The sequence below is a fragment of the Thunnus maccoyii genome, chromosome 12, assembly GCF_910596095.1.
Source record: "Thunnus maccoyii chromosome 12, fThuMac1.1, whole genome shotgun sequence".
Lineage (NCBI taxonomy): Eukaryota > Metazoa > Chordata > Actinopteri > Scombriformes > Scombridae > Thunnus > Thunnus maccoyii.
In genome coordinates this window covers 7584520-7611869 of record NC_056544.1, presented here as the reverse complement: position 1 = coordinate 7611869, position 27350 = coordinate 7584520, and the positions used below count along the sequence as shown (strand labels likewise).

The 27350-nt window shown below is 39.6% G+C and overlaps 2 protein-coding genes and 1 long non-coding RNA gene across 9 annotated transcripts; 1 reads left to right on the top strand and 2 right to left on the bottom strand.

Annotated features, from left to right (window-relative positions):
* Positions 1 to 497: 497 nt before the first annotated feature.
* LOC121908675 (CTD small phosphatase-like protein) lies at positions 498 to 17514 on the bottom strand. Of its 2 annotated transcripts, XM_042428891.1 has the most exons (8): positions 16158 to 17514; positions 7946 to 8103; positions 7670 to 7702; positions 6444 to 6545; positions 5529 to 5585; positions 4957 to 5049; positions 4230 to 4415; positions 498 to 3781 (listed from the first exon to the last, which is right to left on the bottom strand). In XM_042428891.1, the coding sequence occupies exons 1-8, from the start codon at positions 16231 to 16233 to the stop codon at positions 3656 to 3658; spliced, it is 831 nt and encodes a 276-aa protein (XP_042284825.1). In that variant the 5' UTR covers positions 16234 to 17514; the 3' UTR covers positions 498 to 3655. The 2 variants fall into 2 exon arrangements, with proteins under 2 accessions (XP_042284825.1, XP_042284826.1); XM_042428892.1 differs by lacking the exon at positions 7670 to 7702 and having other exon boundaries at positions 16158 to 17512.
* On the top strand, positions 16070 to 25708 carry LOC121908674 (protein-cysteine N-palmitoyltransferase HHAT-like protein). Of its 4 annotated transcripts, XM_042428890.1 has the most exons (14): positions 16070 to 16137; positions 17959 to 18271; positions 19380 to 19527; positions 20719 to 20786; positions 20910 to 21023; positions 21520 to 21540; positions 21773 to 21967; positions 22076 to 22285; positions 22669 to 22840; positions 23279 to 23423; positions 23541 to 23576; positions 23678 to 23879; positions 24004 to 24145; positions 24442 to 25708. In XM_042428890.1, the coding sequence occupies exons 3-14, from the start codon at positions 19422 to 19424 to the stop codon at positions 24582 to 24584; spliced, it is 1554 nt and encodes a 517-aa protein (XP_042284824.1). In that variant the 5' UTR covers positions 16070 to 16137; positions 17959 to 18271; positions 19380 to 19421; the 3' UTR covers positions 24585 to 25708. The 4 variants fall into 4 exon arrangements, with proteins under 4 accessions (XP_042284824.1, XP_042284823.1, XP_042284821.1 ...); XM_042428889.1 differs by lacking the exon at positions 16070 to 16137 and having other exon boundaries at positions 17686 to 18271; XM_042428887.1 differs by lacking the exons at positions 16070 to 16137; positions 17959 to 18271 and having other exon boundaries at positions 18286 to 19527.
* Positions 23780 to 26999, bottom strand: LOC121908676. 3 transcript variants are annotated; one of them, XR_006099285.1, is made up of 3 exons: positions 26903 to 26999; positions 24388 to 24527; positions 23780 to 23868 (listed from the first exon to the last, which is right to left on the bottom strand). It is a non-coding gene; the product is annotated as an uncharacterized LOC121908676 (long non-coding RNA). The 3 variants fall into 3 exon arrangements; XR_006099287.1 differs by having other exon boundaries at positions 24388 to 24524; XR_006099286.1 differs by having other exon boundaries at positions 23795 to 23868; positions 24406 to 24527.
* Positions 27000 to 27350: the final 351 nt, after the last annotated feature.

The following is a 27350-nucleotide window of genomic DNA, read 5'->3' as shown; positions in this document are numbered from 1 at the left end:
TCACAACTAGTTTAGAAATAAAAGAATGTAATTTTAAGAATTTTTAGCAAAGTGGAAAGAAAAATGTCAGACAAATAATTATTTAAAACTGAGTGTTTCTACGTCTTAAAACATGTCTTGAGGGGATCTTTAAGTTTGTTGTATTAAAGGCCAATCTTGACATACAGAGAGGCGGATCATGCTCGCTCTAAGATGACATGAACTCAGAGTTTGTTGCACTGCTCTGCTGACAGAAGACAGCAACATTTTTCCATAAAAATGTGCTTTATTGTGACATGAAGGAAGTGTGGCAAAAACAAATGATGAAGTTCACTATAACATGTATTAAAAGGACACATAACATTCTCTCATGATTTTTGGAGTTAATAGATCCTATCAGGTACAGAGATAGTGGAAACCTCAATCACACCAGTTTAAAGTGATGATCTTTGGCCTTAATTCATGTATCACAATAGACGTTGATAAAAAAAAAAAAAAAAATAGACATGACAAAATAGTTTCAATGAAGCCTTTTATTATGGAAAGAAAGAAAAAACTGATGCTCAGGATGACAACACACTGCCAACGCTCAAAGTAAGCCAACAAGACCTGACAAGTGTTTAAAAAAAAAAAAAAAAAAGTGAAGAACCTGACCCCCCCCCCAAAATAATAAAACTAACCAAAGAAAAAGCACAGTGACTTAAACTCAAGTGTTTTAGAACTTTGGTGTTAAAATCAATACAAAATGATGAATGTGTGATTATGAGTGAGGTGATACACAAAGAAAACCTGTAAGGAAGCACAAACAAGATGCCTGTGCACGCGCACACACACACACACACACACACACGCACACACACACACACACACACATACATGTCCCCTGATAGGAAAGACGAGACCTGACTGAGAATTCTTACCAAAGGCAAGAGGGGGACATTACAGATCTAAAAGGAAGAGGGAGAAAAAAAAAAGCTGGATACAATGGGTAATATGCAACTTTTTAAACCAAATACTGACAAAAGGTAGGTAGAAAAATATCACAATGATACAAACATCTTCAGAGAAAGGTAATCATTGAGAGGTCGAGAAGAGTCGGTCAAACACTTCTTATAAAAAGGACATTGCACTGAAACCATCATCATGAGCAGAACGCTCACTACCAACACAAATGTTTTCAAAATGCTTATGCAAAAGAAAGAAAATATTCTAATACGCCTGAAGCAGCAGCAGTAGCCTTTCAACTAGAAAAAAAAAGGTGGAAATTATGAAGTAGTGAAGGTCTTTTTAATATAACATCATGACCCATAAACCAAGCAACAAAGCAAATGAGGTTTGTTGAGTGTACAATCCCGAGATGGCACCGCAGATTTTTCGTGCTTCATTGCTTTATTTTATTGTTTCACAATGTTAACGCACCTGACCATATACGGTCTACATATACGGCCGAACCGGTTCTACACTCTGTAAAGAAAATACTAATGAGACAATGCTGAAACCTGTAGTTGTAACCTTGGAATTAATGAAGAAACATTGCTTTGTGCCTGTGCAGGCAGTAAGGCATCAATGCCATGATGAGGTTCTTCAGTGTTTTGCAGTGTCCCAGTAGTGTTTCATTTAGAGCTGGCCCCTAACATTTGGATGGGCCGGGACTCAGCACCCATCTGTAGGTTTGGAAGGCGTCCTTTTTTTTAACTTTCTTCCACAACACAAGCTGAAAACTACAAGGTAACTATACAAGGTCGTTTGGCTGCTGTTGCGAAAATTGACCGAGCAACATTCAAGTTGTTTCAGTATTTTATTTTGAAAAAAAAAAAAAAAAAAAAAATTTGACATTCTAATAATTTATATTTTATTCTAAAAAATGACTAAAGGACTAAATTATCCAGTTTTTGTATCAAACAATTTGAAAAATGTGAGTTTGAAGGTTCATACGCGAACACTGACAATCGCTGTGATAACTGGGCCAGCCCTACTGTCGACCAAACTACTGGTATACTGGCTATCCTTGTGAAGTGCTCTAGACACCCAAACCAAACACTTAGGATGGAGATCTCCCCCCAAAAAGGTTATTGCCATGGTAGCAAATGTTGCAGCATTCGGTTTGCGTGGCTCCTCTCAAACATAGGCACTGAGGTGAAGAGCAGTTAAAAAGAGTCTGGGAAGGTAAACACCACACACGTCGTCTCCACTGGTTTCATACCAGGGCTGGACGAGGCCAGACCATCACTGGATGTAAATCAGGAGGAGCATGGTGTGATTTTAACTCTGTCCAGACTCGATCCGACACTATTCTATATTCCCTAAAGACACTAACCTCATGAAGAAAAAAAAAAAAAAAGAAGCATGGCACTCGACCCACTCACTGTAAGATCCCAGACCATTTGAAACAACAAAAGGGATACCTTTGCAACTGTGCACAATTCTGGAGAAAGATCATCCCCTGTGGGTGAAGCTGCACCACTTATGTGTGCCAAAAAACAAGAACAAAACAAAAAAAACTTTAAATGTAGGCTTAAAGCTAGCCGTATGATAAGCATGACATGACAAAGAACCTCAAAACATTAAAAACATACACATGAATTTGACACCTATTTGTCAAATTAATAAAACCTATAATGCTATACTCACTACTAATGGTTTAACAGTTGTAGCTGAACCCCTGTTAAAGATATGAAGCCTGTTAAAAAATATCGTCCTTATTTGGCAAATAATAAAATGAGAAAAGGGGGAGTAAAGTGGGAGAGACAGAAAAATAAATGGCACATTTTATCTGAGCTTTCAGATCAAAACCATCAAATGTAAAGAATGACTTGTAGGTGGGGTTTAAGGTTCACAATTGCAAACGTACTCCTTTGCCTAAAACAAATTAACTAGTTCTATGCATAATGAAAGCAGAAAGAAACAAAGTCACATCTATATAATGGCACAAGCATACTGGGAAAAAAAGAATAATATGGAGACATTTACCCAGCGTTTGATGATCAAAAAAATAAACAAAAGTAAAACTTTTATGTAGATACTTCTGTGTCCACTTTAAAGCATATTGTGTGTGAAAAGACTGAAGTACTCTGGAAATATGCCATGTACAAAATATCTCCCCATATAAACAACATTCACACAAGGCACTTCATTCAGTAAGAAAAGAGAATCACAGTCCTTTCTACTACCAGAAACTGCCTGCATAGCAACAATACAAGGACAAAATCTTTTCAGACTTTTGTGTGGTACCACAAAAGAAGTTTCAGACGAAAAGTTGTTTTTTTTTTTTTTTTGGTTTTAAAATAAGCACTTCACCAAATAGTAAAACTTTGTTGGTTTGAAAATAAAGACCAGAGTTCATTCCTCTTAGCATTTTGTCCCCAATACTATCAACTTAGGATGCTCTGTACACTTTCTGGTGTGGTTTTTGTGAAACACAGTGCTCCTGGGATATTAAGTGTTTGTTTTTTTTTTTTCTGATGGCACTCAGAAGGCAGCCAGTCACCAGGAGATGAGAGCGGAGACGGGGGAACAGAAGGTTTCCACAGTGAGACTCCGAGGCGTCCCCTTGGGGCAGAGACAAGAGGGGCGCGTGTGGGAGGATCTGCCTGAGTCTGAGAGACGTGGTGTGGAGAGGGGCAGAGATCGACAGAGAGGAGGATGGAGAGCACAGGCGGTGCTGTGGTGTGTCCTGCTACCTGCTTCTTAGATTCTGAAGGACTCCGTAAACCTCTTCTTCTTTGCTGAGTCCCTCAAAGAAAGGCAGCAGGTCCAGGAGCTCTGTGTCATTCATATCGTCAAACCAGGACTGGACTGGGACCTGAGGAGACCAGAAAACCACCTGAAGTTAGCGTTTGTTTACTAGCGAGTAAGATTCTACCACCGAAATTACCACAGTGCTCAAGCAAACATGGGAACAGCTTTTTTAATGTAACTGACATGTTATTATTCAGCCAGTGATATCAATGATTTCCTTCTTTTAGCATTTTAATCTGCCAGACTGTCATTGCAGCAATACCACAGGCCACACAGATACCCTTCACTTTCAGTTCTGATGAAGTTGCATTATAAAGTAATGATAGGAAAAGTATAATACACATATTATAAGATCATGGATTTTAGTTTAGCAGCAAACTGTAGAAGCCTGTGACTCCTTGGTGGCAAGACACATCCAGAGTGTAACAGAAGTAGTGTCAACAAAATGTTACATGAACTTTTATTAATACCGACATGGTGCTAAAGCCTCTGTTTTTGCCAAAGGAACTCACAGCGTTTTCTGGGTGGAAAATGTAAGAGGCAGGTGAATTGTCAACAATGATGACGTTGCTGAGCTCTCGTCCCAGCCGGCTGAGGTCTTTAACATAGTTCCCTCTGTGAAAAACGCAGGATTCTCTGAAGAGTCGTGCTCGAAACACACCCCACTGGTCCAGCAGGTCTGCCACAGGGTCTGCATACTGTCCAAGCCAAACAAAAACAGAGAACTGTTACTGTGCTGTAAAGACAAATGTTATATTTATCCTGAATTTCACTGCCATACAACTGCAAACGACACAATCAATAGGTAGTGCTGGATTTCGCAATCATACACCTAAACTACAGCACTAATAAAACAACCTGCAGAGGCTAAACGCTAGACTTCCTAAAGGAAGCAGAGCAGGTTATCCTTAACGGTTGTGTTTACCTGACAGGGAAGACGCCTCAGGAAATACTACTTACACAACAAGCACCGCTGACGTCTAGCTTTTAACTCAGCATGAACAATGTTTGACACTACACAGACATCAGGCCCTTAACGTGGTTATTTCTGTCTCATTCTTTAAACTTACCCCCATTTTATTGGCAAAGATGTGAGAGACAGATGGACAGTGAAGCAGAGGAAGTGTAAAAAGTTTAGACAGCAGGAGCAGATAAAAATTACAGACCAGAACTTAGCTGTCACTGGCTTGTAAGCAAAACACATGTCAGAACTGGAAACCTGTATGAGTCTTAACACACCTTGGCAAGACTGGCTGTAAACAGCACACATTCAAATAGCTCTCCCATCTTTTGAAGAAACTCATCCACGTGGGGTCGTTTCAGCACATACACCTGCAGGACACACCACAGGTTAGAGAGATACAGGATATATGATGCAACATGAGCAACACACAAACAGATTAATAATGAGGGGAGTGAAATTTACTACAACCTTCATCAAGTGACTTATTGATATATCAAGACAGGGTGATGTTCTGTACAACAATTGTCTTTTGAGGATTGCCCCTGAAAGTTGCCTGTTATTTAATTTCTTTAAAAAGACCACCAACTCTGAATATCATCATTCTCACTCACAATTTAGATGTCATCCTCTCTTTTGTCCCCTCACCAGTCCAGTGGCTGCCATCCAGTGCAAGTAATCTTGAATAGGCCAACCAGGATACACACAGCCTATCCTGGATTACTTGAACTGGATCACAGCCATTCTCTTCAGGATCTTCTCATAGGAACAAAGTGGCATTCTGATAAAAACGTGAACTTAAATGAAAAGGTTTTGTGAGTGTGTGTGTGTGTGTGTGTGTGTACAATACCTGATGAACGGTACCATCGATCTCCACTGGAACTATGAAATCAGCATTGCTGATGGGCTGTAAGAAGAAACACATCACAGAAGCACATCCTTGTCATTCAAACTGTTGGAGCAGTACTATAGCTGACCAGCAGAGGTCCTGCTAGGAACACTAAAACTCAGATTGTAAAATTTCTGGCAGAGTGAAGAAAATAATCAGTCCCCTTTTTGCCAAAACAAATTCCTCCTCATTCTTCTGAAAAGTCTCTGGTAATCTAACTCAACAGACAATGAAGTGGTCGCCCTCAGACAGGAAGTGAACAGCGGGAGGATGAGTTAAGGTAAAAGAAAAAGGAGAAGAGTAAACAGGAAGAAGATATTATGTGCAACACAAAAGCCACGTAGGTTACTACTACTATTCTTTATAAAGTTTTGACAGGTTATGATGCTTGTTAAGGTTAAAGAACGTACTGTATTAAATGCAGTCTGCCTTCAGACTTTCATATTACCATCCTGCTCTTACTCTTAGGAACAATCAATGCTGTTTTATCAACCTTGTTCTTACTACAGCACATTCTCCACCACCTGCTCCTCTCCTGGCTTTGTTTACACGCCGATCTAATGGATTTAACACAGCTTTTAACTCCTGCGAGTTATTGGCTGAGCTTTAGATATGTAGTCAATTATAAAGATAGATATACAGTATGTATTACTCTCAGGGCAAGGCATACAGTGCTCATATAAAAAGCACTTAAATGTTCTCGGGGTAGTTAAAGTTATGATTTTTTCCAAATCACAAATTGTATTTTCTGAGCAAAAATTTCCATAGTCACACCAACTATAGACTGCATCTTTCTAACATGGAGGGTCTTATCCAGTTCACAACTGTGCCACACATCATTAGTAATCCTCAATTTGAGCTTTAGCCTCTGCTTACCTTGAATGAGCTATGGACGAGCGTTTCATCCAAGTCAATCACAACACACTTTTTGCCATAGTCAGATATTTTCATCTCTGGTAGGAGGTATTTGGCTGGTGGCTGCGGGGTAGACAAAGCAGATAATGTCAGATATATGGAGAGAGGGCGGGGGTTTTAACAAAAGACACAGTGAGAAGGACAGGCAGAGACAGCAAGAGAGAGAGAGACTGACACAAAACATATACTTTGCATAAATTAGGGTGTGAGGCTGAGCAAAAAAGCAAACACCATGTCAAGAAGGAGTATTTTCATGAGTCACAATGCAGCTGAGATGTCTGAAATGGCGCGTTTCATGGGCCCATAGCTTCAAAATGACAAGACCTGGGATTTTTCAACACTGGACATTCCTCTGCTGCAGCCACCTACTCAGAAAGTAATGATGCCTTAAATCCCCTTAGATTTTTGTCAGATCTGTGGAGATTGAATACAACTTTTTATACATTCTGGCAGACAAAGGCCATGCAAAGGTTAGCAGTTGCTGCGGTAGAGCAGTCCCAGTGTCATTGAAATCACTCAAATTTAAACAGAACCACTTTAAAAACGCCAATATGCATTATGTGTGAACATGATATGATGAGCTCTTGTGGGAACTATGAATCAGCGCAGGAACGGTGCTGTATTAAAAATTCATTCACATTTAATGGATGGGAGGAGTTGAGCTTTATAGGGTCACTTATGTGTGATTTGACTGGTATGTTGTTTAGACCATCAGATAACAAGATCACATCTAACTCCTTGAGTGATAGGATAAATTAGTTTCACCCCTTCTTTATGGGAGCAAATCTAAAGACTAGGAGCTTCTGTGGAGCTTAACTCTCATTTTTATTCAATTACAACGGATAAGCAGCATAAGAAGTGGATTACTTCTTGCATGGAAGCACCTGAAGCGATTAATTGAAAACAGTTTTGCTTTTAACTTGTTAGACAGTTAGTGTCACAGTATTTCTGAAGGCATACAAACCACCAAGTGTCACTCATGCAGATCAGGCATTGAGGCACCATTTCAACCCATAGGTGCATATGCACCTTCCACACAGCCAGTGCTACGATCGGCTGAAAATGAACCGCAGTATGGTAGCAGAGCTAAAGCTCTCTGAGGAGCACTGGAGCCCACACAGACAGGATGTGCCAGCACCAGCCCACTCAGCCTGCATGCAAAGGAAAAGAAAAAAGGCGATACATACACTAGGGACAGGGATGACCTCGACCTGGTCACACTACAACACAAAAGAGATAGACACGCACATACAAAAACAGGGTGAGGGGTAGGAAGGAGAATAAAAAGGGCAAAAAAAAACAAAGGATCCACGAAGATAAAGAAAAGAAAAAGAAAAGAAAAACAATATTCACACAAAGAGACACTTTACAACAAATAAAAACACTTCCAAACATATGCAGACTGTAATATTCCCGGAGTTTTATAATACAATTATCATGTGTTCAGTGGAGCAGCAGCTCACCTTGGGAGGCGATCCGTTCTCCTCAACAGGTGGAGGCAGGGAGCTGGTGTTGGTATTGGTGGCTGGCGGCTCCACATTGTAGTTGCGGAAGCAGCAGAAGAATGAGCTGAAGATGCTGCGGCTCCTCTGCTTCTTTAGGCTGCTGTTGGACTGGGATGCTGTCAAAACAACAGGAGGGGGTTGGGAGAGCGGAGAGTGAACAAGCGAACATGCAAATCGAAACTGTTCTGTCATAAAAAATGGAGCAGGCTGAAGCTAGAAAGCATTTATTGTCATTTGCATGCTAAGCTGTGGACGCTGCTTCTAGGACAAAACTGTTATGTGTTCATTACAATTCTCCTCAGTGACCACAATGCTGTGAGCTGCACTGAATCACCTGAAGACCTTGACATTGTGATTAAATGGCATTAAGTGCAGGTCTTGTTGACCAGGCCTGGCAGAACCACTGATCAGAAAATAACTTGGCTTGCCGGGTGACTTCATCGGTCACACATAGTGACAGTTCAGAGCACACTCTGCTCTGATTGCTCATCGCCTCTCATTCCAGGACTACGGAGCAGGGCCTAAATGAGACACTGAGCTTTTATTAATAGTGACAAGTTGGAAGCTGCACACCCCGCCCTCTTCCTTTTAGCCCTGCCATCGCGCCTGTCCCTGATTGGCCTACAAGTCTCCATTTCGAAAGCTTGCTTATGTTTCCCTCCCATGTTTCAGCTGGCAGGTGAGTGACTGAAGCAGCCCTGGACACGCACAAGAGACGAGGGGAGGGAGGAGGAGGTGGGAGGCTCTCCGACCCTGCAGAGCCTATACAAGGCTGCATTCCTCTCCACCCATTAGTCCCCCCTGCTCAACCCCTCGGCTCACACAACCAGAATGCTTTTGCAACTGAAGACCAGCAAAGAGCAAATAGCATTATGTCATGTCTTTTGGCATCTTGGTATCGTGCCACTTTGTACTCCTGACCTTAAACAAATACCCATCAGACATTTCTTCATTGGAAATGCTATGCCTGATGAAATACAGCAAATGATGAATACGGCAACTGACTTCTCATAAAGGCAAGCTACCACAACATTTATCAGTAAACAACACAACTTTGACAACTTACATATACAAGAATTATTTTTAATTCATTCCAGCTGTGTCAAGTATTTTTCCTACTAAACATTCCTGCATATCACGGTATCTAGAGGCCAAAAAGGCAGCCTGAGCATCATATCATGTCATGCAACAGCTTAATGTGGAGTCAACACATTATTTGTTTTAAGAAGATTACTTAAATACTATATTCTACAGCTATAAATACTCCTAAGTGCAGGAAAGGTATCAGACACTGACAGAGCGATGGCATGCTACATAAAACACTTTCTGCACTCCCCAATCTCAGTCATTTCCCTCCATCGCTGGCTTCCAGTCAAATTAATTACTTCTTGAGTGAAAGCACACTGTGCTGGGTATTTAGAAAATATCTTATCACTGACACAAGCTCCTTCAACCCAAGACACATTCAGTACAATATGCATCCATCAACGAGGAAATAACATTAAAGCATTTAGTGACTAAAGTAACATAAAACTAAATGCAGGGAATTGCACACATTCACTAGTGACAGAGTTGTATGACTCATCTGGCTATTAGTGACACCGTTATTACAGTATCGAACAGGCTAACTTGCATTGATTGTTGGTTGAATTACTCTGCAGTTTTTACAGAATTGATCTTTTATTTATTTGTTTTTTTGAGTGTATTATAGGACAGAACGATGCAAAAAAAAAAATCATATTGCAATTATTTTGACAGATATTGCAATTGCAATACGAGTCATGATTTTAGTGGGAATGGTAATTTTAGCATTTCATTTTCACAAAAAACAAACAACAACAACAAATAATATATATATTTATGAAAATGATGATGATGTGATTCTACTGGGGTCTGTACCAGACAAGCATGTTCACTTACGTCTGGAGAACATGATTTGTGGGCCGGGGCATCTCTGTAGCACCACAACGCTTCATTTAGAAATGCTATGTTGTGACACATTTTACTTTTAATCAAAAAATTGCAGCTCCTGCGATCTGGATACTGCACTTGGCCATATTGCAATTTTGATAATATTTTGAATAATTGTTCAGTACTAGTGTATTATTTGTTTAGTCGAAGGTTTTGTTTTTTAAATGTCTCTGACTCTGACAATATCCACACCTTTCTGGAAAGAATCATCACACATACAATCATCTGCAACTTTTAGTGAACAGAGTGACATCAGATAAGTCTCAGAAGAAACAGCCCACACCCATCACTAAATCCTAAAGAAATCTTTCAGGAAAACTGTATCCCATTTTCTTAGTGTCCAAAACAATATTGTATACTGCAAGTGCTAACAAAGAAGAAAGAAACAGCAACAATACAGAAAAAAATCCTGACACCGCCAATGTTGCTTTTATACCAATAAGCACAAAGGCCCCCATCTGACATAATCCATCAGAAAACACTGCATCAACCACCAAATACCAAAGCAATAAACTGATTTAGAGATTTGTTTGGAGATATCACCAGAGCATAAAATTATAAAAATGCTTTCTTCTAGGAACTCTGAAATAACCTCAAAGCAAAACTAACCAGATTTCTCTCTATGATGCCCTTGCTTTAGTTAGAGAGTGACACTGAGATATCTGCCACAGTAAGCTTGGTTTCAATCTAAAAATAACCCAATCAGCAGCACCACACAAATTCTTTTCATGAAACCGGACTTCATCTTGTCATTTTAGCTCTGTACTACAGTAAAAATAGGACAGTGAGGCATTTGTCAGTTTCCTGTGACTCATCACTACAACCGGCCGTAGTACTGATTCCTGCACAAAAGACCCAAAGAAAACACCCAGGACTACTGAGTCATGCACCAAGCAGAACTGGGCCTAAAACACCTGGGTTGGATGAACCGAGGGTACCAGTTCACTGATCAGAGGGTAAAAAACATTAAGTTACAAGTCAGAGTTCAGTTGCATTATCAACATCTTTCCCACAATATGTTTCAAAGCTCAACAAACAACATTAAGCCTTTATGTGACACAGCAAAATATCCCCTGCTATGATTCTTCTTGGTCTTGTGCCTTTCAGCTATATTCAGCTCTACACTGACAACACACACACCAACACACTGTAAATCATTAATCAGTAGGTGTGACAACAACTTTTAGCAGGGGTCTGACCAGGAAAAGTGTTAGCCACCTCTCTCTGTTGCCAAGGACTGAATGTTGTGTCCTAGACTCATGGTTGTTGACACATCATATAGCTTTAGATAAAGGCTAGCCCTGCACAGTGAGAAGCTTAATCACTTCCACAGCGCCTGCTGTCAGCAGTGTAGTACAATCTTAACACTTTCTACTTGGGCCAGGTGGTGCAATGAGCATTTATCTAAGCAAGACTACAAAATCTTAAAGCAGACTTATTCTCCACATGTTAATGTTAATATGTTGAGTAAATACACACATTCAGTAGAGTACAGTACCTACAAAAAAAATCTACTCAATGTGCAAATCATGGAGTTAAGCATCCCACCTGCATCACAAACACACAGTTGCTTAGTATGAAAAGGTTTGCAAAGAAATGGGCCCAACAGTACAGGACCAAACAAAGACGACTTCAGAAGACGGTGTTTCATCTACAATGTAAATAGTTTGCTTTTAAAAAGACTGATATCAAGCAGAATACAAGTATCTGCAGACTATACAGGGCAACTGTTGTTTCAAGAGGAAGCAATACAAGCAACCTCTTTTATCACCTCTAAACAAAACATGTCCACAAGTATGAGGAATGTTTGAGAATGAGGTCTGGCTACGACACCAGCAGCTATCAGAGCAGGCCTCAGCTCTGCAGTGAGATAATAAGCTCTTAAAGTCCATCATGTGTGAAACTTTTAACTCCACAACCAATGTAAAGTATATCAATCGTCAAAAGTTTTAGAAGATACAATTCACTGTCCAATGTTAACAAAACAGTGGCCTCAACTAACAAAAATCAAAAGACATGATTGGAGCCTGTCATTATTCCCACAACCATTGAAAGGTGTTTTAATACACTTATTGACCCCAGACAACATCTAACATTGCGACAATCCCAAAAATTGATTATTAATTCAAAACATGGAGAAAAATGGGGCGAAAAAACTGTAAACATAAATCTGATATTAAATCATGCATTTGATAGTAACACATCCATCCATCCGTTCATTTTCTATACATACTAACACTGCACAGGATGCAGGGGGCTGGAGCCCAACATAACACACGCTGGACTAGAGGTCGTCAATCTGTCACAGGGCTGGATCATAAAGACAAACAACATTTTCCACTAACATTCACACCTACGGGCAACTTAGAACCACTTGTTTACTTAACCTGCATGTCTTTGGGCTGTTGGAGGAAAACCCAGAATACCCCGAGGAAACCTATGCAGTCATGGGGAGAACATGCAGACTCCACACAGGGAGGCCCCTGCTGGCCTGTGGCTTTAAACCCAAGGACTTCTTGCTGTGACATGACAGCACTGACCTAACATTTCCAGTTGAAAAATTTTTTTTCATAGCAATGAAGAACAATACATACAATTATACTTGAACATTTTATTTAACTAATTCTCTCAATTAACCTGCTCATCTTTGTATGTTTGAATGAAAATAACTACTTTCCCAATGACGTCCCATAAATTTTGTAAATCACTGTTTTAAGAGAAGCGCCAGAGGGGCTTCATATTCCAACAGACTAATATGTTTGAGAGATAACAAAAACTGTCTGGTTGAAATTGCAGTGAAAGCCAATAAACAACTGCGTTGCTCAGTGCTTATTACTCTCCTTTAAATCAATCATCACAAACATCCAGGATTATGCGACCATGGAGGAGTATTTTTCATGAGGGTGAAGGGATCATGTAAGAGGCACCAGTTCACCTCACAGATACATTAAGGTCCAAGTGAACCACTCTGAGTCGAGTGACAACTTTAAATAGTTGACCCCTACCTCCCCTTCAACATCAGTCTCCAAAATCCCTACAAGAAAAAAAAAGACCCACTAAGACCACAGCCCCAACTATCTTATTCTGAAAATAAAGTTGTTTTTCCAAACTAAAGCCTAGTATATCTGCCAGCATGAAGAAAATGATCATTGTCATCTTTGCAAGTAGTTATACTTGGCCTCGAGGTCAGTGGTGCCCTGGCCAACAGGGCAGCGAGTCTATATTTAGGCTGCTGCTTGGCAGCCGACACAGTGCAAAAGGCAGGCACATGTCGTAAGACTTCTAGTGGAGGAACACTGAGAGCAAAGGTGGTCAATTTTTGTCCAGACAGTTTGGAGCCTTTCCAAGCAATGGAAGACTACCTGTTAAATTCCTCTAAGACAGCTGCTTAGATAGGCTACATGTCAAAAGATCTGTAATAAACAAGGACAGTCAAACCATTGGCTGACTGTATACTGAATTCAGGGAATAAAGCTGAGAATCCTGTTGTAAACTCAGATTGTGACAGAGTGGACAGAAATATTGCACCTGTTAAAAAAAATCTGGATCTTCTCAAATTGCTGTTCATATCACAGCCCAGGACAATGCCCCTCAGAATCAAACCTTGACATTTTCAATATATCCAGAACATACTGAAGAATGGAGATGGCAATACAATCCCTGTAATGATGGTAATATCTGGCTTAGCCCCAAGGGAGGGATTCTGACTCATTCTTAAGAGAAAATGAAATAAACAGTACACATCACTGCTCTACTTTGTCCTCAAACTCAACTGTGTCCTGCGAGACCACTCTTACTCATGACCAACATTAGGTGTCACGTCATGAATCCCCACTATGTGTGTGGTGCCACTCAAACTTCTCTGTTTGTAAACAATTTGAGATATTACTAAACACTACCAGAGTCAGGTTTGCTATCAACAAGACTTTAAATGTAGGCCCATTATCTCTAGCCAAGACGTGATAAATTGTCTTTACAGAATAAAACCTTTAGAAAGAGTTTACTGACAGTTAAAAGAGCTAAAGTGCATCCTTAACTAGCACTACGCTACAAATCCTCATCTCAAGAAGACAAACCAAATGTTTTCTCCCTACATAAAATTCTACTTGCTCACTAAATCAAACTATCAATTCATGTGTTGACCTTTCAATGTTTTTATTTAGTCTACACAGTAATCACAAGTGTACATCAAAAGTTACCTGAGGCCAAATGACGCTTTACATTTGCTTATTTTTTTCTGACTTACAACCAAAAAGGAAAGAAAAAGATATTTACAAATGAAAAAAAGGAAAAATCTGCTTTCATGAAGCCATAGCCTGCCAGTGCCTGGCATATTTACATGGAAAAGTTACTTAGACCATTCATTCATTTTAACCATTAGCAGAGGATTTTTCCTATCGACTAACCACTTAACTAATTATTTCAGTACTACTCATATCCAGCAACCCTAAATGAGTTCACCATCACTTTTCCCAGCACAACCACAAAACTCCCGGTGCCAAATTATGATTCATACAATGCAAACAAGCCCTAAAAAAACACTTACTATACCTTTCAGACAATCAGCTGTATGTCGAATTATATTTTTACAAGAACACAGTCTCATACATATAATATATATCAAGATGTTTATAAACTGTGGGTAATAGCAGTGTAATCAGAATATTTTACTACCACTGCAATTATATTCTCCTATAACTCCCATAAACCCGCAATGATAGTCTCCCATGACACCTGCATATGTTCAAGTCACACAAAATCCATAGAGGTTACTTTTACCCTCAGAGGAGAATGCATTGTTGTTCTCGAAAGACTCAAGTTCTCACATTACAAGTGGGGTTTGAGATGTGATACTAATACACATCCCATGGGTATGAGCGACCCAGAAACTGTCACAGTAGCCCGGAGAGGGGGCATGAATGGACATTAGCAGCTAGTGTCTTGAAGGAGAGTTTTGACCTCCGCTGCATTATGCTCAAGTGTGGCTGGAGACTTCAAGAGCAATGACAGATGTACTTTAAGTGAAAATGACAACCATTTTGGATCCCGAGATCCCACCCATGTGAATCATTATTAGGAGTCTATTTATGCTAAAATAAGAAAATAAGAAAACACGAGCTTAACTGGTAATTAATTGAACTGATTAATACACAAGATACAAAATACATCACAGTCTTATTTGATATATATGATGTAATCAACAGGAAAAGACAAACGTATGGCAATGTGAATCTGTGCATCCAACAAGTTGATCACAGTCCTGGTGGCTTTCCATCAACAAAGTCACACGTCTGGACGAAGATGCTGTGATAATCCACTTGACATTTTACACACTAGCAGCAGATACAGTTCTCTCTGCGCATACTTGCTTCGTCCCAGTGAAGTTTTTGCTTCCCCTCAGACCAAACCACAAAGAACTTTTTACTAGCTTCTTGTGGTAATGATTCATCAGGGGAATTACCTGTCAAATCATATAGTCCAATTACTCAGCCAAAGCGCACATAGAAAAGTTTAAAACACAATCACTGAGAGGCAAAGACTTGGTATTACTGGGTTTAGCTCAGTGTGGACAACAAGTGTTACTGTTTGACAACAAATGTGTTAGCTACCTTTAATTCAGCCAGTGTTAATGGGATAAACCTGAAGACACTTAACGCTTACCACGTTTAAAAGAAACCTTTAAACCTTTCTGTTTTCTCAGGCTTATGTGTAGCCAATTTCCTACCTGACTGTGTGTGGTTTTCCAACTCTTTATCGTTTTTAATATTATGTTTTTATTATTATTTATTTGTGTGAGTGTGTGTGTGTTTGATTTTGGTGCTCATTTATAATTGTTGTATTTCTGTATTGTTTAAATTTTGCTTTAAAACGACTTTATCATGTCGATCAATAGCGTTTATGCTGACGTTAAGCACCTTGAACTGCCATTGTGTATGAAAAGTGCTACACAAATATAAAATTGACATGACACTGGAGCTCTCTTCGTATTGAGCAGCATACAAACGTTAAACTAGACCGATAACTTATTCAGCACAAGCCCCCTCTGATAAACTTGTTGCTTGCTAAAGAGTTTAACTAACGCTGGTTGTTTTCAGCCTTTAATGTGACCATCACACGCAGGCAACCAGTGTCCACAACTACTACAGCAGCGAGCTAACAGCTAACGTCAGTCGAGAAAAGTAGTTCGACTTTCCCTTACCTTTCTCCTGGTTATAGGATATTATTTCCTCCTCCTTGGGGTTGGAAACTTGGGTTATTATGGACATGTGGTCCATTTAGACGGGTGGTTATTCCTCTTTTGTTTTGTCGGCTTGCTTCGCTTGCTAGCTACAGTTAGCTAGCTGTTTAAGATGACCAGCTAGCCCACAAAGCCCGGCAACCGTCCGAGGCGAGGCGCTGTGGCAGCGGGGGTAGCCAGCCAGCTAGCACGGTGGTGAATGGAAGCCAATGAGCGGCTGTCATTTACGGCTCTCCGCAAAAAAATACCATCGCTGCAGATAAGTATTTTTTGTGGGTAACAACGACAAAAAAAAGCAAAAAAACAAAAATAAAAAACAACCGCCGCTGAGTCGCTCACTAGCTGAAGTTAGCAGGTAGCCTGGGTTAGCGAGTTAGCTGTAAAGCTCCGTGAGGCCGCGTCTGGAACAACGGTGCAAACACCAGGTTAGCCCCGTCGGTCAGAGGGTTGTTCTTCTTGTCCCGAAAAACATGAATCAGACGCAAGTTGTACAACGGTAAAGTTAGCGTCCACTTTCAGGCAAACAGTTCACATCAGCTGGCCCTACATTCCCTGTGCAACATGGAGGCTTCATGTATTTAGAGTTGCATCTGAAGCGGGGGCATCGGAGTGGGAGGGGGCGGTTTGTTTCTGTGATGGATTCTCAGCACTACATTGCTCAACCCATGCAGCTGGCTGGACTCCGGCTTTCTCAAGCTTCCTCTCTATAATTACTGTGGGGCGCACGCAACAAATTATAGCTCTTTATTATTAACATTTTAAAAAACACAGCATATGTTTAAATATAATGCACTTCATGTTTATGTATGACCAAGTATTCGTATGTACCCGAGAATTTACGAATCCAAGCAAATAGTTGATGTTAATCCAAAAAACCCCTGTGTGTATGTGTATGTGTATGTGTGTGTGTGTGTGTGTTTTTTTTAATTCCCTGTTAGTGAGTGGTTTGAAAGGTCGAGATCGCCACCTAGTGTCTACATTAGGAAAGCAGGCTTCAAGGATACCCTGTACTCATAATGATAAAACAAAAATACACCTCCTGCATTTACAATCACATCGCAGTGTTGGATAGTTTCTGGCCAGATGCCTTGGTTTATTTTGTGTGGGTGTGTCTGAGAGAAAGATACGGAGTGAGACAAATTGATATTTGCTGTAATTAAGCTGTTTTGTTTTTTTTAAATCACAGAACTGATTTAATTTAGGATTTCAAAACAACTCAGTCACTTTATGATAAAAAAGACTGACAACTATGAAAAATCACTTCAATCAATTCCTCAAATATTTTCACCTCATAACATGGTCGCCTATTCTGGTATTATCTTACAGAGTATACAAAAACATTCTTTTATTCAACATTGATTATTCTGTTTTTATTCATTTTATTTTGGTTTTTATTGCTTGTTTTTTTTTTTTTTTTTTTTTTTTATGTCGTTCAAATGCATTTCTTCACTTATGTAAGGCACTTTGAATAATGTGCCAAAGCTTCTATATAAATAAAAAATAAAAAAAACAAACACTTTAAGTAATTGCCTTTGTCGCTGCCAAGAACAGAAACATATATTATTTTTAATATTTTAAATAATTTGAGAAGTAGTCATATTTCATTTGGTACATTCTGTGACATTCTCCTCAAGTCTAGTCTATGATATGTTAGACTAGAGAGACATGGTGTGTCTTTGATATTGTCAGATGCAGTCAGTGTAGATGCTGTTATGACTGATGCACCTGCTTTCCTCTTCATTTTAACCATTGTCACGGAGAGGGGTTTTGCGCTCCAGTAAGATCTGATGGGCACAGTGTGGACCACCCCTCACTGCGGTGCAGTGGTGAAGGATAAATATATCCCCCTCCTCCTCTTCCTCCACCTCCTCCTCCTCCTTTCGTTGAGTCCGCAACATCCTGACTTGCCGAGGCTGATCGCAGGCAGCGGCAGCGGCAAGCCCCTACAAGACGGATGAATTAGAAAACCTGCTGTAACCACCGCCACCCCCTTTTCATTTATTTACTTTCTATTTCTGAAGAGACGGGCCGCACATACTATTGCCCTCATCTTGACAGTGTGAGGCGGATACAAGGTTAGTAAAAACAAGTCTCTTTTATTTGTGCATAGGGTTAAATATAAGATTAAACATCAAATCAATGCAGAAGGCCTGTGTGTTTTCGGCTCTGTGTGCATAGAGCAGTGAAACAGTCAAATTTGTATGCAGGACGCTTTGCTGGGGTCCTGCTCAGCCATGGTTACATCTTGGCATGGCAGACCAAAGGACTTATTAGTCCAACTCCTTTAACTTCAACTCAAACACACACTCACTCACACATACACACACACACACACACACAGGTGCACGCACGCACACGCACGCACACACTCAACCAGGTACAAGTGCGTTATGCTCCACTGGAAAGTATCTATCTTGCGACGAAATCTGTTTTGTCACTCCGATGCACCATTCTTGGTCATTCCAGTCAGTAGCTAATTATTCTGTGAAGTGAGTCCCTGGCGCCCCTCAGATCACATAGCACTGCAGCTGCCCGGCTGTACAGCAGACCAACTGCAAGAGCTATAATAGGAAGGAGAGGTAGGGTTGCGCAGCTGACGATGCTGATTCCGAGGAGCCAGAGCTCTGCAGTCCTATTTAAGTCACTGCCCTGATCCTAAAGGCTTATAAGCAAAATGTCGCCTCTTTAAAACACCACACAGTCTGTATTTAACATGATGAACATGTGCTGATCGGTGTTGGCACAGAGTATATACTGAACATTTAAACACTATCATGTGTTTTATATGCATATAGTCTAGCCTATAGTCGTTGAGGTGTTTTTCACTGGGTTATATTGTAAAATCAGTGTTGCCAAGTAAACTACACGAGTGATACTGATTATTAAATTGAACAATATACAGTGGTATACTTTACCATATAAAGTCCTGTCTTCTTAGTCACATTTCCATGTCAAAGCCCACACAGTGTTCCTAAGGCCAAACTGTCAAAGTGCATGCTTACATCATGCAGGCTTAACTAAAACTTCTGCATAATCAGTGATGAACATTACAAACAGTGGTTCAATAAACCTCAGCAAACCCTTTAACGATCTTGCTCACATTTTCATAATGGTCTGCCATGTATTGTTTTTTTTCATACTCATAGTTTTTGCCTCCAGTAAGGTCTAATGTGTGTGTGGCAGGTCTCTTTTCAACCCGTTAGGCTTCCTGTGCATAGATTGACCATGGGGATCAAGGCTGCCCTCCCCAGATATGAGCTCTATCTCTACACAGCTGTACTCTCTGTGGCCTTGATATGGGCAGGCAGTTGGATATTTGAAGCTTCAAGCGGTGAGTTACTGTACATTTAATAGTGAAATCTGCTGCCAAAAAAACAAGATCCCTACCTGTAACACTGTTCTATCTAACCTTAAATGGCATAGAAAGTAAATTTAGCAGATTAAGAGGGATCCCCCTTCCCTTGAGGAATTTCTGCATGTTCCTATTAATATAAGGACAATTTAAAGATGGTCTAATTACTTGCTAATTACTTTCCTGATGGAGACATGTCAGACTAAGATCCACGCCGTAGAACAGTTACACTCAGCCGACCTATTCCACACTTTTCATCCTGAAATAATGCCAAATATTTGTATATACAAACTGTAAAATGCTAAAACTAGCCTCTTCACACACTGATCTGAATGGGCTGAGTGTAATCTGGTGGATGGCACTGTCTGTCACAGTCAGTGCTGTCAGATTGGCAAAGGCAGAGTCCTTTCGTCTAACTTCTTTGGTTTGTTTTTCTCTTAATACCGTCTGTCTCTAGAAATGGTCATTTTTGGCTGCTCAGTCCGGAGGTATTTGTAATGCTCGGGTGTGCATGCTGCAGTAACACTGAATCCTGGTAATAGAAATCTGGCTGTGTTCCCAGACGTAAGAGGCTTTCCCTCACTGACCCTCACATTTTGATATCCCTTTTCACAGCCATTAGTGTAAGCAGGCGACGCTGTAGGAACTACTATGAGGCTGCACGCCAACTGCATTTGTTGCTGTATACTTAATATCTCAACATCACTGATATGATTCTGATTATTATCATGCTTATTCTTATTTTTATTGTTATTTTGTGTTGTAGCATTTAATTCAGGTTGTGCAGTGAACTACGGTAATCTCCTACAGATTATGATGCATGAGTGTAGCAGTCAGCCTCAAAAATAGAAAGCTTCACAATGAGTATATTATGTAATATCTGATGTTATCAAATGGACTGAATGTGCTCTCACACCCTAAATTCACCAAATAATCCAACAATTGTACCAAAGCTGGTCAAAGTTTGACCTTTTTATCAAGAAGATTATTTAAATAATGATCAGTGTTCACACAGAAGCTCAAAAGTAAAGCTGCCTAAAGCCTGGACAGGTTTACCATATACTGCCATGAGTTGAAATCTGAATACTTTATTTATTAAACATTATTTCCAGTGCACAATCTCTTACTTATTGTTTGGTGATTTTCCTGTATTTTTTCTTCTTTATTCAGAGAATGTAAACAGAAAGGCCTTCAAAGCAAGTGTGAAACCAGGATGGCATTACTTTGGCAGGAAAATGGTGAGCTGCTCATTTATAATTTTCTATATGTACCTCTCTGTATTCTATAATTGGATTTTATGAAGCAAGACATTGACAGAGAGAACTTGTCATGTGTTACTAGTGCATCTACCTTTGTCACAGGATGTTGCAGACTTCGAATGGATGATGTGGTTCTCTACATTCCGCAATCATATCCTTTTTGCTCTCACCGGTCACGTGATCTTTGCCAAGATATTCACCCTGCTCGCTCCAAAGGTGCGTGCATGTGTGTCGTAGAGAAGGTGTGAATGTCCATGAGATAGTACTGCATTCTGACTGCATACAGGTATAATTGCTTGTCTCTTTTCTATATGTCTGTATGTATTGAATTTTTTTTTTATGTATGTGTGTGTGAGTGTGTGTGTGTGTTTGAAAACAAGCTTTGCTCCAGTCAAGGCCATACATCAAATTGATATGTGGTTTAAACATGTTAAATGCAAAGCTTAATTGTACTGATTACTAATAGTAGGTTTATACAAATAATTCAATTAAATTTCATTGTATTCAATTCTCTTAACCAAAAATATAATGAAATACTATATTTGTACCCAAGACATTATTGACTTGATGCATGAGCATGAGTTGAATGCTGTTGGGTTCGTGTCTGAATGCACAAGTAATTGTTGTGATTCTATGAATATTTTTTGGCATATTTAAAACAGTTCAATATGTTTTAAACATGTTTCTATCTTGTTTCATGCTTACAATGAAGATTGGTATAGATGGATGTAAGGTAACATTAATAAACTTGTCATGTTTCATTTAAATCATTGATACTTGGACGTTATATCTGTTTTTTTCACACAATCTAATCTTATTTCCATCCTAATACACTGTATATCCATTGTTGTAGATTCACGTGTTATTGTGCTAACACCACTCTTAATGTGTGTTGTATTAAATTATAAATAGTACAAAGATACTGTCATTGCTTCACACTGACGTTGGCCCCTCTTTACTCACAGCACAGATCCTTGATCTTTGGTGTGTACGGTGGTTTGGCAGTCCTGGTCACGATGGGCTGGACCTTCATTGCTCTGGTTCTGTCTCACTGCATCATACTCTACAGCGTTGCCATGGTCAAGAAGAAGTGGGCATGTTTTGCAGCGGGTCTGGCCACGCTTGCCTCAATCAAGCTGGAGCCTTATAACTCCTGGCAGGTGAGGGTTCACTTACTGTAACCTTTCAGGTTTAACTTTTCATAAACTAATGCGTGGAAGTAGCCTGCAGGCGACAATGTTTGATGCTCAGGATAACTCTTCCTGTAGGAATCCTTGGTGACGGGCTCTTTTGACCTGCAAGACATCTTGTTCTACGGAGGCTGCGGCTTCAGCATCATGCGCTGTATGAGCTTTGCCTTAGAGAACTGTGAGAAGGAGGACGGCAACTACACGTTCTCTGACCTGCTGAAATACAACTTCTACCTCCCCTTCTTCTTCTTTGGACCTATCATGACTTTCGACAAGTATCATGCTGAGGTGAGGTTTAAAGGTCAAACTGACTGTGAGGACAAATTAGTAAAACTGAACAGCACTCTGAGATTTGGCAGATTTTGTCAGTCACTCATGATGGCACATTGAAAAAGGCTGTAAAGGCTGTATGTAAGACCCACACATAATGCCATTTTAGGAAAGCTGATTCATGTATATAAGATGCTGATGTGTTTACATAATGCAATTTGAAATTCATGGGGCATACTATTATTACTTAATAAGAACAATTGTCAAACATCTGAATTAACGGAGAGTATCATTCCAACAAACGTGAATGATATGTTCGGATGGCATATCAAACCATATTAAACACAACTAATTCTATGAAACAACAAAGGTTTGTTCACAAAACTGGTTTGATTCCACAGGCCAACAACACCAAACTGACCCGTAAGGAGAGGGAGATGTGGAACATCACCACCAAAGCCTTGTTGCACCTGGGAGTTATTCTGGTGGTGGACGTCTTCTTCCACTATCTGTACATCTTGACAATCCCCAATGACATGAAGCTTGTCACCAAGCTGTCTGACTGGTGTTTGGGTGAGTGAGATTTGTATATTAATAATGTGTCATGCGCATCTGGTACTGATGCTTGTATTTTTGTTTTTAAATGCTGATAGTTGACATCAATAACTAACATTATTCAGCATCTTTCAGTATCAACTGTTCAAATTTCATATCATTTGTTCAGCTTTTCTTTTAGGCACTTGGTTAATCTTTGGGATAGTTTAAAACCTACATTTAAATAAATACATAAAATTGCAAAGAAAATACATTTTTCCTACAGGCTTTCCATACTTTTCATGTAGCTATGGTCTGTATTGGGCATTATGACTGGCTGACATCCAATATTTACTAAAGAGCTAATATCCAATAATGGCTCCATACATCAGTTTCTACTTTCTATGTTGCACATTTCAAGCATTATGTATTTTATCAAACATTAAACTTGCTTTGTTTCCATGTCTACCTTTGCAGGTGGTCTTGCTTATTCCAACCTGGTGTACGACTGGGTGAAAGCAGCTGTGATGTTTGGCGTCATCAACACTGTGGCTACACTGGACCACCTGGACCCTCCTCAGCCGCCCAAGTGTATCACCATGCTCTACGTCTTCTCTGAGACGTAAGTGTGATTTGCACTCTTAAGAAATCACTGTACAGTGTCATTTTTTTTCATTGACCTCATTAAACCTTGAACTTGTGTAAAAAGATTTACATGGGACACTTCTCTCTTGTTCAGGCACTTTGATAGAGGCATCAATGACTGGCTGTGCAAGTGAGTGTTTGAATTTAAATTCACCGGTTTATATTACAGAAGCCTCAGTATATAAAGATTTTGATTCTTTATTGAGTTCAATCTGAGTTGAAATCTTGCAGGTATGTTTATGACTACATCGGTGGGGATCATGATAAAATATTCAAGGAGCTCCTGGCGACTCTCTGCACCTTCGCAATCACCACTCTGTGGCTGGGCCCATGTGAGCTGGTTTACATCTGGTCCTTTTTCAACTGCTTCGGCCTGAACTTTGAGCTGTGGGTGGCCAAGCTCTTCTCTTTTCCACCATTTTCTACCATAGAGGTGAGAAACATTAAGATAAAAAGCATTCTCTTTCAACTCATTTAACCTACAATCAATATATGTAAATATGCTAGGTATAATTTGTGCCAGATCCCTTATGTGTATCTGTGTCTTCTGTTTTTAGGGTGCTATGGGTGAAGCCATGTCACGCAGGATCCGTGGTGTGTTCAATGCCGCCAACTTCTGGGCTATCATCCTCTACAACGTTCTCTCTCTCAACAGTTTGGAGTTTGCCAAACTGGTGGGAAGAAGACTGATTTTCAAAGGTAGGGAACAACAATGGTATGGAGTATATCAACTAAGGCTTCTCTGTCAGTTCCAGTAAAAGTGAGAAGAACACAGACAGACATCAAAAGAAACTGGATCCCAAAAAGCTCCATCTTCAAGACTCACTTCACTTTTTTTCACATAATAAATCTTAACAACAGAGCATTGGCAAACTTAGAAGTTGTTGACAAGATAATCTCAAGTTGAACTTGCACTCATACCACAGTGCAAAGAAACCTACATTCCTTTAAAGTCATACTTTTTCCCTTTTTTTCTCCTGCTCCACTTCCTCCAGGATTTCCTCTGTCCACCCTCTCAGTGTTACTGGTGACCTACTGTGGTGTGCAGCTGGTGAAGGAAAGGGAGCGACAACAGGCCCTGCTTGAGGACGCGGAGCCAGTGAAGCCAGTAGATGGTGGCAAAGAAAAAGCAGAATAAGCAGACAGAAAAGAAAAAAAAACAAAGTCAGTTTCACGAACTTCATGGTCAACACACTCACTCTGCTCCATCGTCGGCCTGAACCGCCTGGACTGTAAGAGCCAGTCACCACCTATATTGTTCACATGCCTGTGTTCTTGCTTTCGTTTGTCAGAAGCGAGGCAATGTTTTGAACTGTGAAATATCCTCAAGTGCACTTGCTGTAGATAATCGCCACGTCCTTAGGCACAAACCCACCGATGATGTATTTTGTATTTGTATATTATCTGAACCAGAGATTGTTTAGCAAATGAAGAGCCTGCCAAATATTTTATGATGTTATACCTAATAGTATATTTAGTAGCATACAGTATTGTAAAGGAACGACTACTTTGCTCTGTGTGGTTGTCTCCTGTGTTCATTTTTGATTTTTCCTCAAATTTGGACATTCTTCCTTTCTTTTTAACCATCATGATTTTTATTATTTTTAGTCAGATGGTGTCTTAATTTTGCATCAGACACCTTGGAACCTAATCATCACAATATCTGAAAGGGTTAAAACTTGAAAAAAACTTGAAATCAGGGAGCCACATATGGAGTGCAATGAAAAAAAACTAAACAAAGGGTGCTGTGGAGACTCCACATTGCTTGCAGCTGATTGTGATATACTGTATATTTGCTCTACTGTCATTGAGCAAAAACACAAGTCACAATGTATTGAATAGTCTGTTGTTAGTGTTGATTGAGAATGTGTTAGATCTATTATAATGTTAAAAAATCGATTGTAGTTCAAACAGAGAGCCGTCCACACTTGAAAAACAGAGAATGACTGCTTTACTCCACTACCACATTGTCCACAGGAGATTACAGTAGGTGTGACATTTCAGCATATCTTTCCCCCACCCTCTCTCACATGATCCAGGCTGTGAGCATACCGAGATGAGACCGAGGCCCTCAGTTGGCTATGAAAGGCAATAGGCCCAGCAGGGAATATGGGTCAGTCTTATCCTGCCTGTCACTGAAACCTGCTGTGTGGCGTCAGTGTAGCAGGCAGCTGGAGAATGTTTATGCGGACTGTAATGCCTTCTCTCAATGTAGGGTTTTTATTCAAAAGTGTTTATTTCAATGGTTTGACTTGAAATAAAGTTTTCTTTCATCCAGACGTGTGTTTGTTTTGTTGCAGTTTGAAGAGGAGGTTAAAATGGATAAGCATGGTCTGCATTAAAACATTTTAATCATTTCATTGTGTTTAAACAGATTGAAATGCTTTAATAAGTTACATATGACCATGTTGATTTGTCTGATAGTGAGACATTATCATCTCTCACCACAAGATGGCCCAGTTTGACCAAAGTTGATTGTTAACCACTATTACTTTAACAGTTGCATGATTACATTATGAATAAAAAGCATTAAAGGCCCAACAAACCCATGGTTAAATCACACAGGTGTTTTTTCACCCATTTTTCATGCTTAATAGACTTGATAGAATTCTCAGGACTTTGTGGGTGTGTGTAGTCTGAATTTGATTGACTTCTCCAGTTAGTTTTGTTTCATCTGTTAGACTGGGACAACCTATTTCTTTGTCTTTGACCATTCTTATTTGCACATGTTGTTGGGTGACATTATGTAATTTCGATGCATAAGTCCCCCAACTTCAGCGTTGACAAAATATATCTTGGTTTTTTTAAACAGTTCTATTGGCAATTCACAATTTAAGGTGGCCAACAGATGAATTCCCAAAACTCCTCAGCTGATAAATAACCAAGTAATCAATCTTGGGTACAACACTTGAACCACTTGTGTGCTGCTTCCAAGCCTCAGTGTTATTAGCTTCACCTGTACTTTTCCCTCTGTATCAACTCAAAATGCCTAGTGTGAAAAAGAGTGTTAGTCTGTGTTCATAACATGTAACCTGACACAGGTGTTCCTAATTACTAATCAACAGGTGACACACTCTCTATACCATTATTGTTCCTTTCATATTAGGTTACCACAAAATATGACTCAAACACTTGAGGTAGTATCTTTAATTACAGTAAAACCTTAAAAATATAAGGGCAAAAAGTAGAAAAATAAATTAAGAAATTATTATTTCATAATTCCAAATTTAGAAATAAGCAATCATAAAAATCCAATGAGATTCATTAATTTTATATGGTCTCCCTGATGGCAAATTTTGGATTCCAGTGTTTTTTCTTCAGTCACCAGTTGGATAAAGGCTGCGGTGTACAAAATCCATACTTACACAGTAATTCTATGCAGGTTTTAAGTATGTAATGTGTTCACACAGGAAAAGTTACAATATAGAGTATACTAAAAACAGCCAGTATGCGTACCAAAATGAAGAACTTCATTTTTGAGAGTGTTGTTGATGGACACTCCCAGAATGCAATTCTCAAAGGAATTGAAGGAGGTGCTCACAGCTGCAAGAAATAAACCCAATCACTTTGCTGTTGCTTTATAAAGTGTAATTGCTAGAAGCACTCTAAAGTCGCAGCTTGATTATATACCATGTCAATACAAGATACAAGTATTTAATCATTTTCAGTTGTTATAAAATTATTAAGTATTTTGATTTAAATGATTGAAGGTAGAAGATTTAATCTTCCACAAATTCTGATAAGGTATTACCCCACACCTTATTAACAAACCAAGACTCGGCTTTTATTTTTAATTTCTGATGGAAACAAGCTCATAACACACATCTGTGGTTTGTTTTCTTGCTCACTCCCCAGTCTGTTCTTTTCAGCCAGTAGGTGCCAGTGTTTGTTAATCACTCACACT

Bases quoted from the DNA above. Each gene is read 5' to 3' on its own strand.
- LOC121908675 (XM_042428891.1), bottom strand. From the start codon at position 16,233: ATGGACCACATGTCCATAATAACCCAAGTTTCCAACCCCAAGGAGGAG. The intron at 7,703-7,945 runs GTGAGCTGCTGC...TTTGTGTTGTAG, and splicing joins AGAACGGATCGCCTCCCAAG to TGTGACCAGGTCGAGGTCAT. The intron at 3,782-4,229 runs GTGAGTTCCTTT...TGGTCTCCTCAG, and splicing joins TTTTCCACCCAGAAAACGCT to GTCCCAGTCCAGTCCTGGTT.
- LOC121908674 (XM_042428887.1), top strand. From the start codon at position 19,365: ATGTGTGTGTGGCAGGTCTCTTTTCAACCCGTTAGGCTTCCTGTGCAT. The intron at 22,286-22,668 runs GTGAGGTTTAAA...TTGATTCCACAG, and splicing joins TCGACAAGTATCATGCTGAG to GCCAACAACACCAAACTGAC. The intron at 22,841-23,278 runs GTGAGTGAGATT...CTACCTTTGCAG, and splicing joins GCTGTCTGACTGGTGTTTGG to GTGGTCTTGCTTATTCCAAC.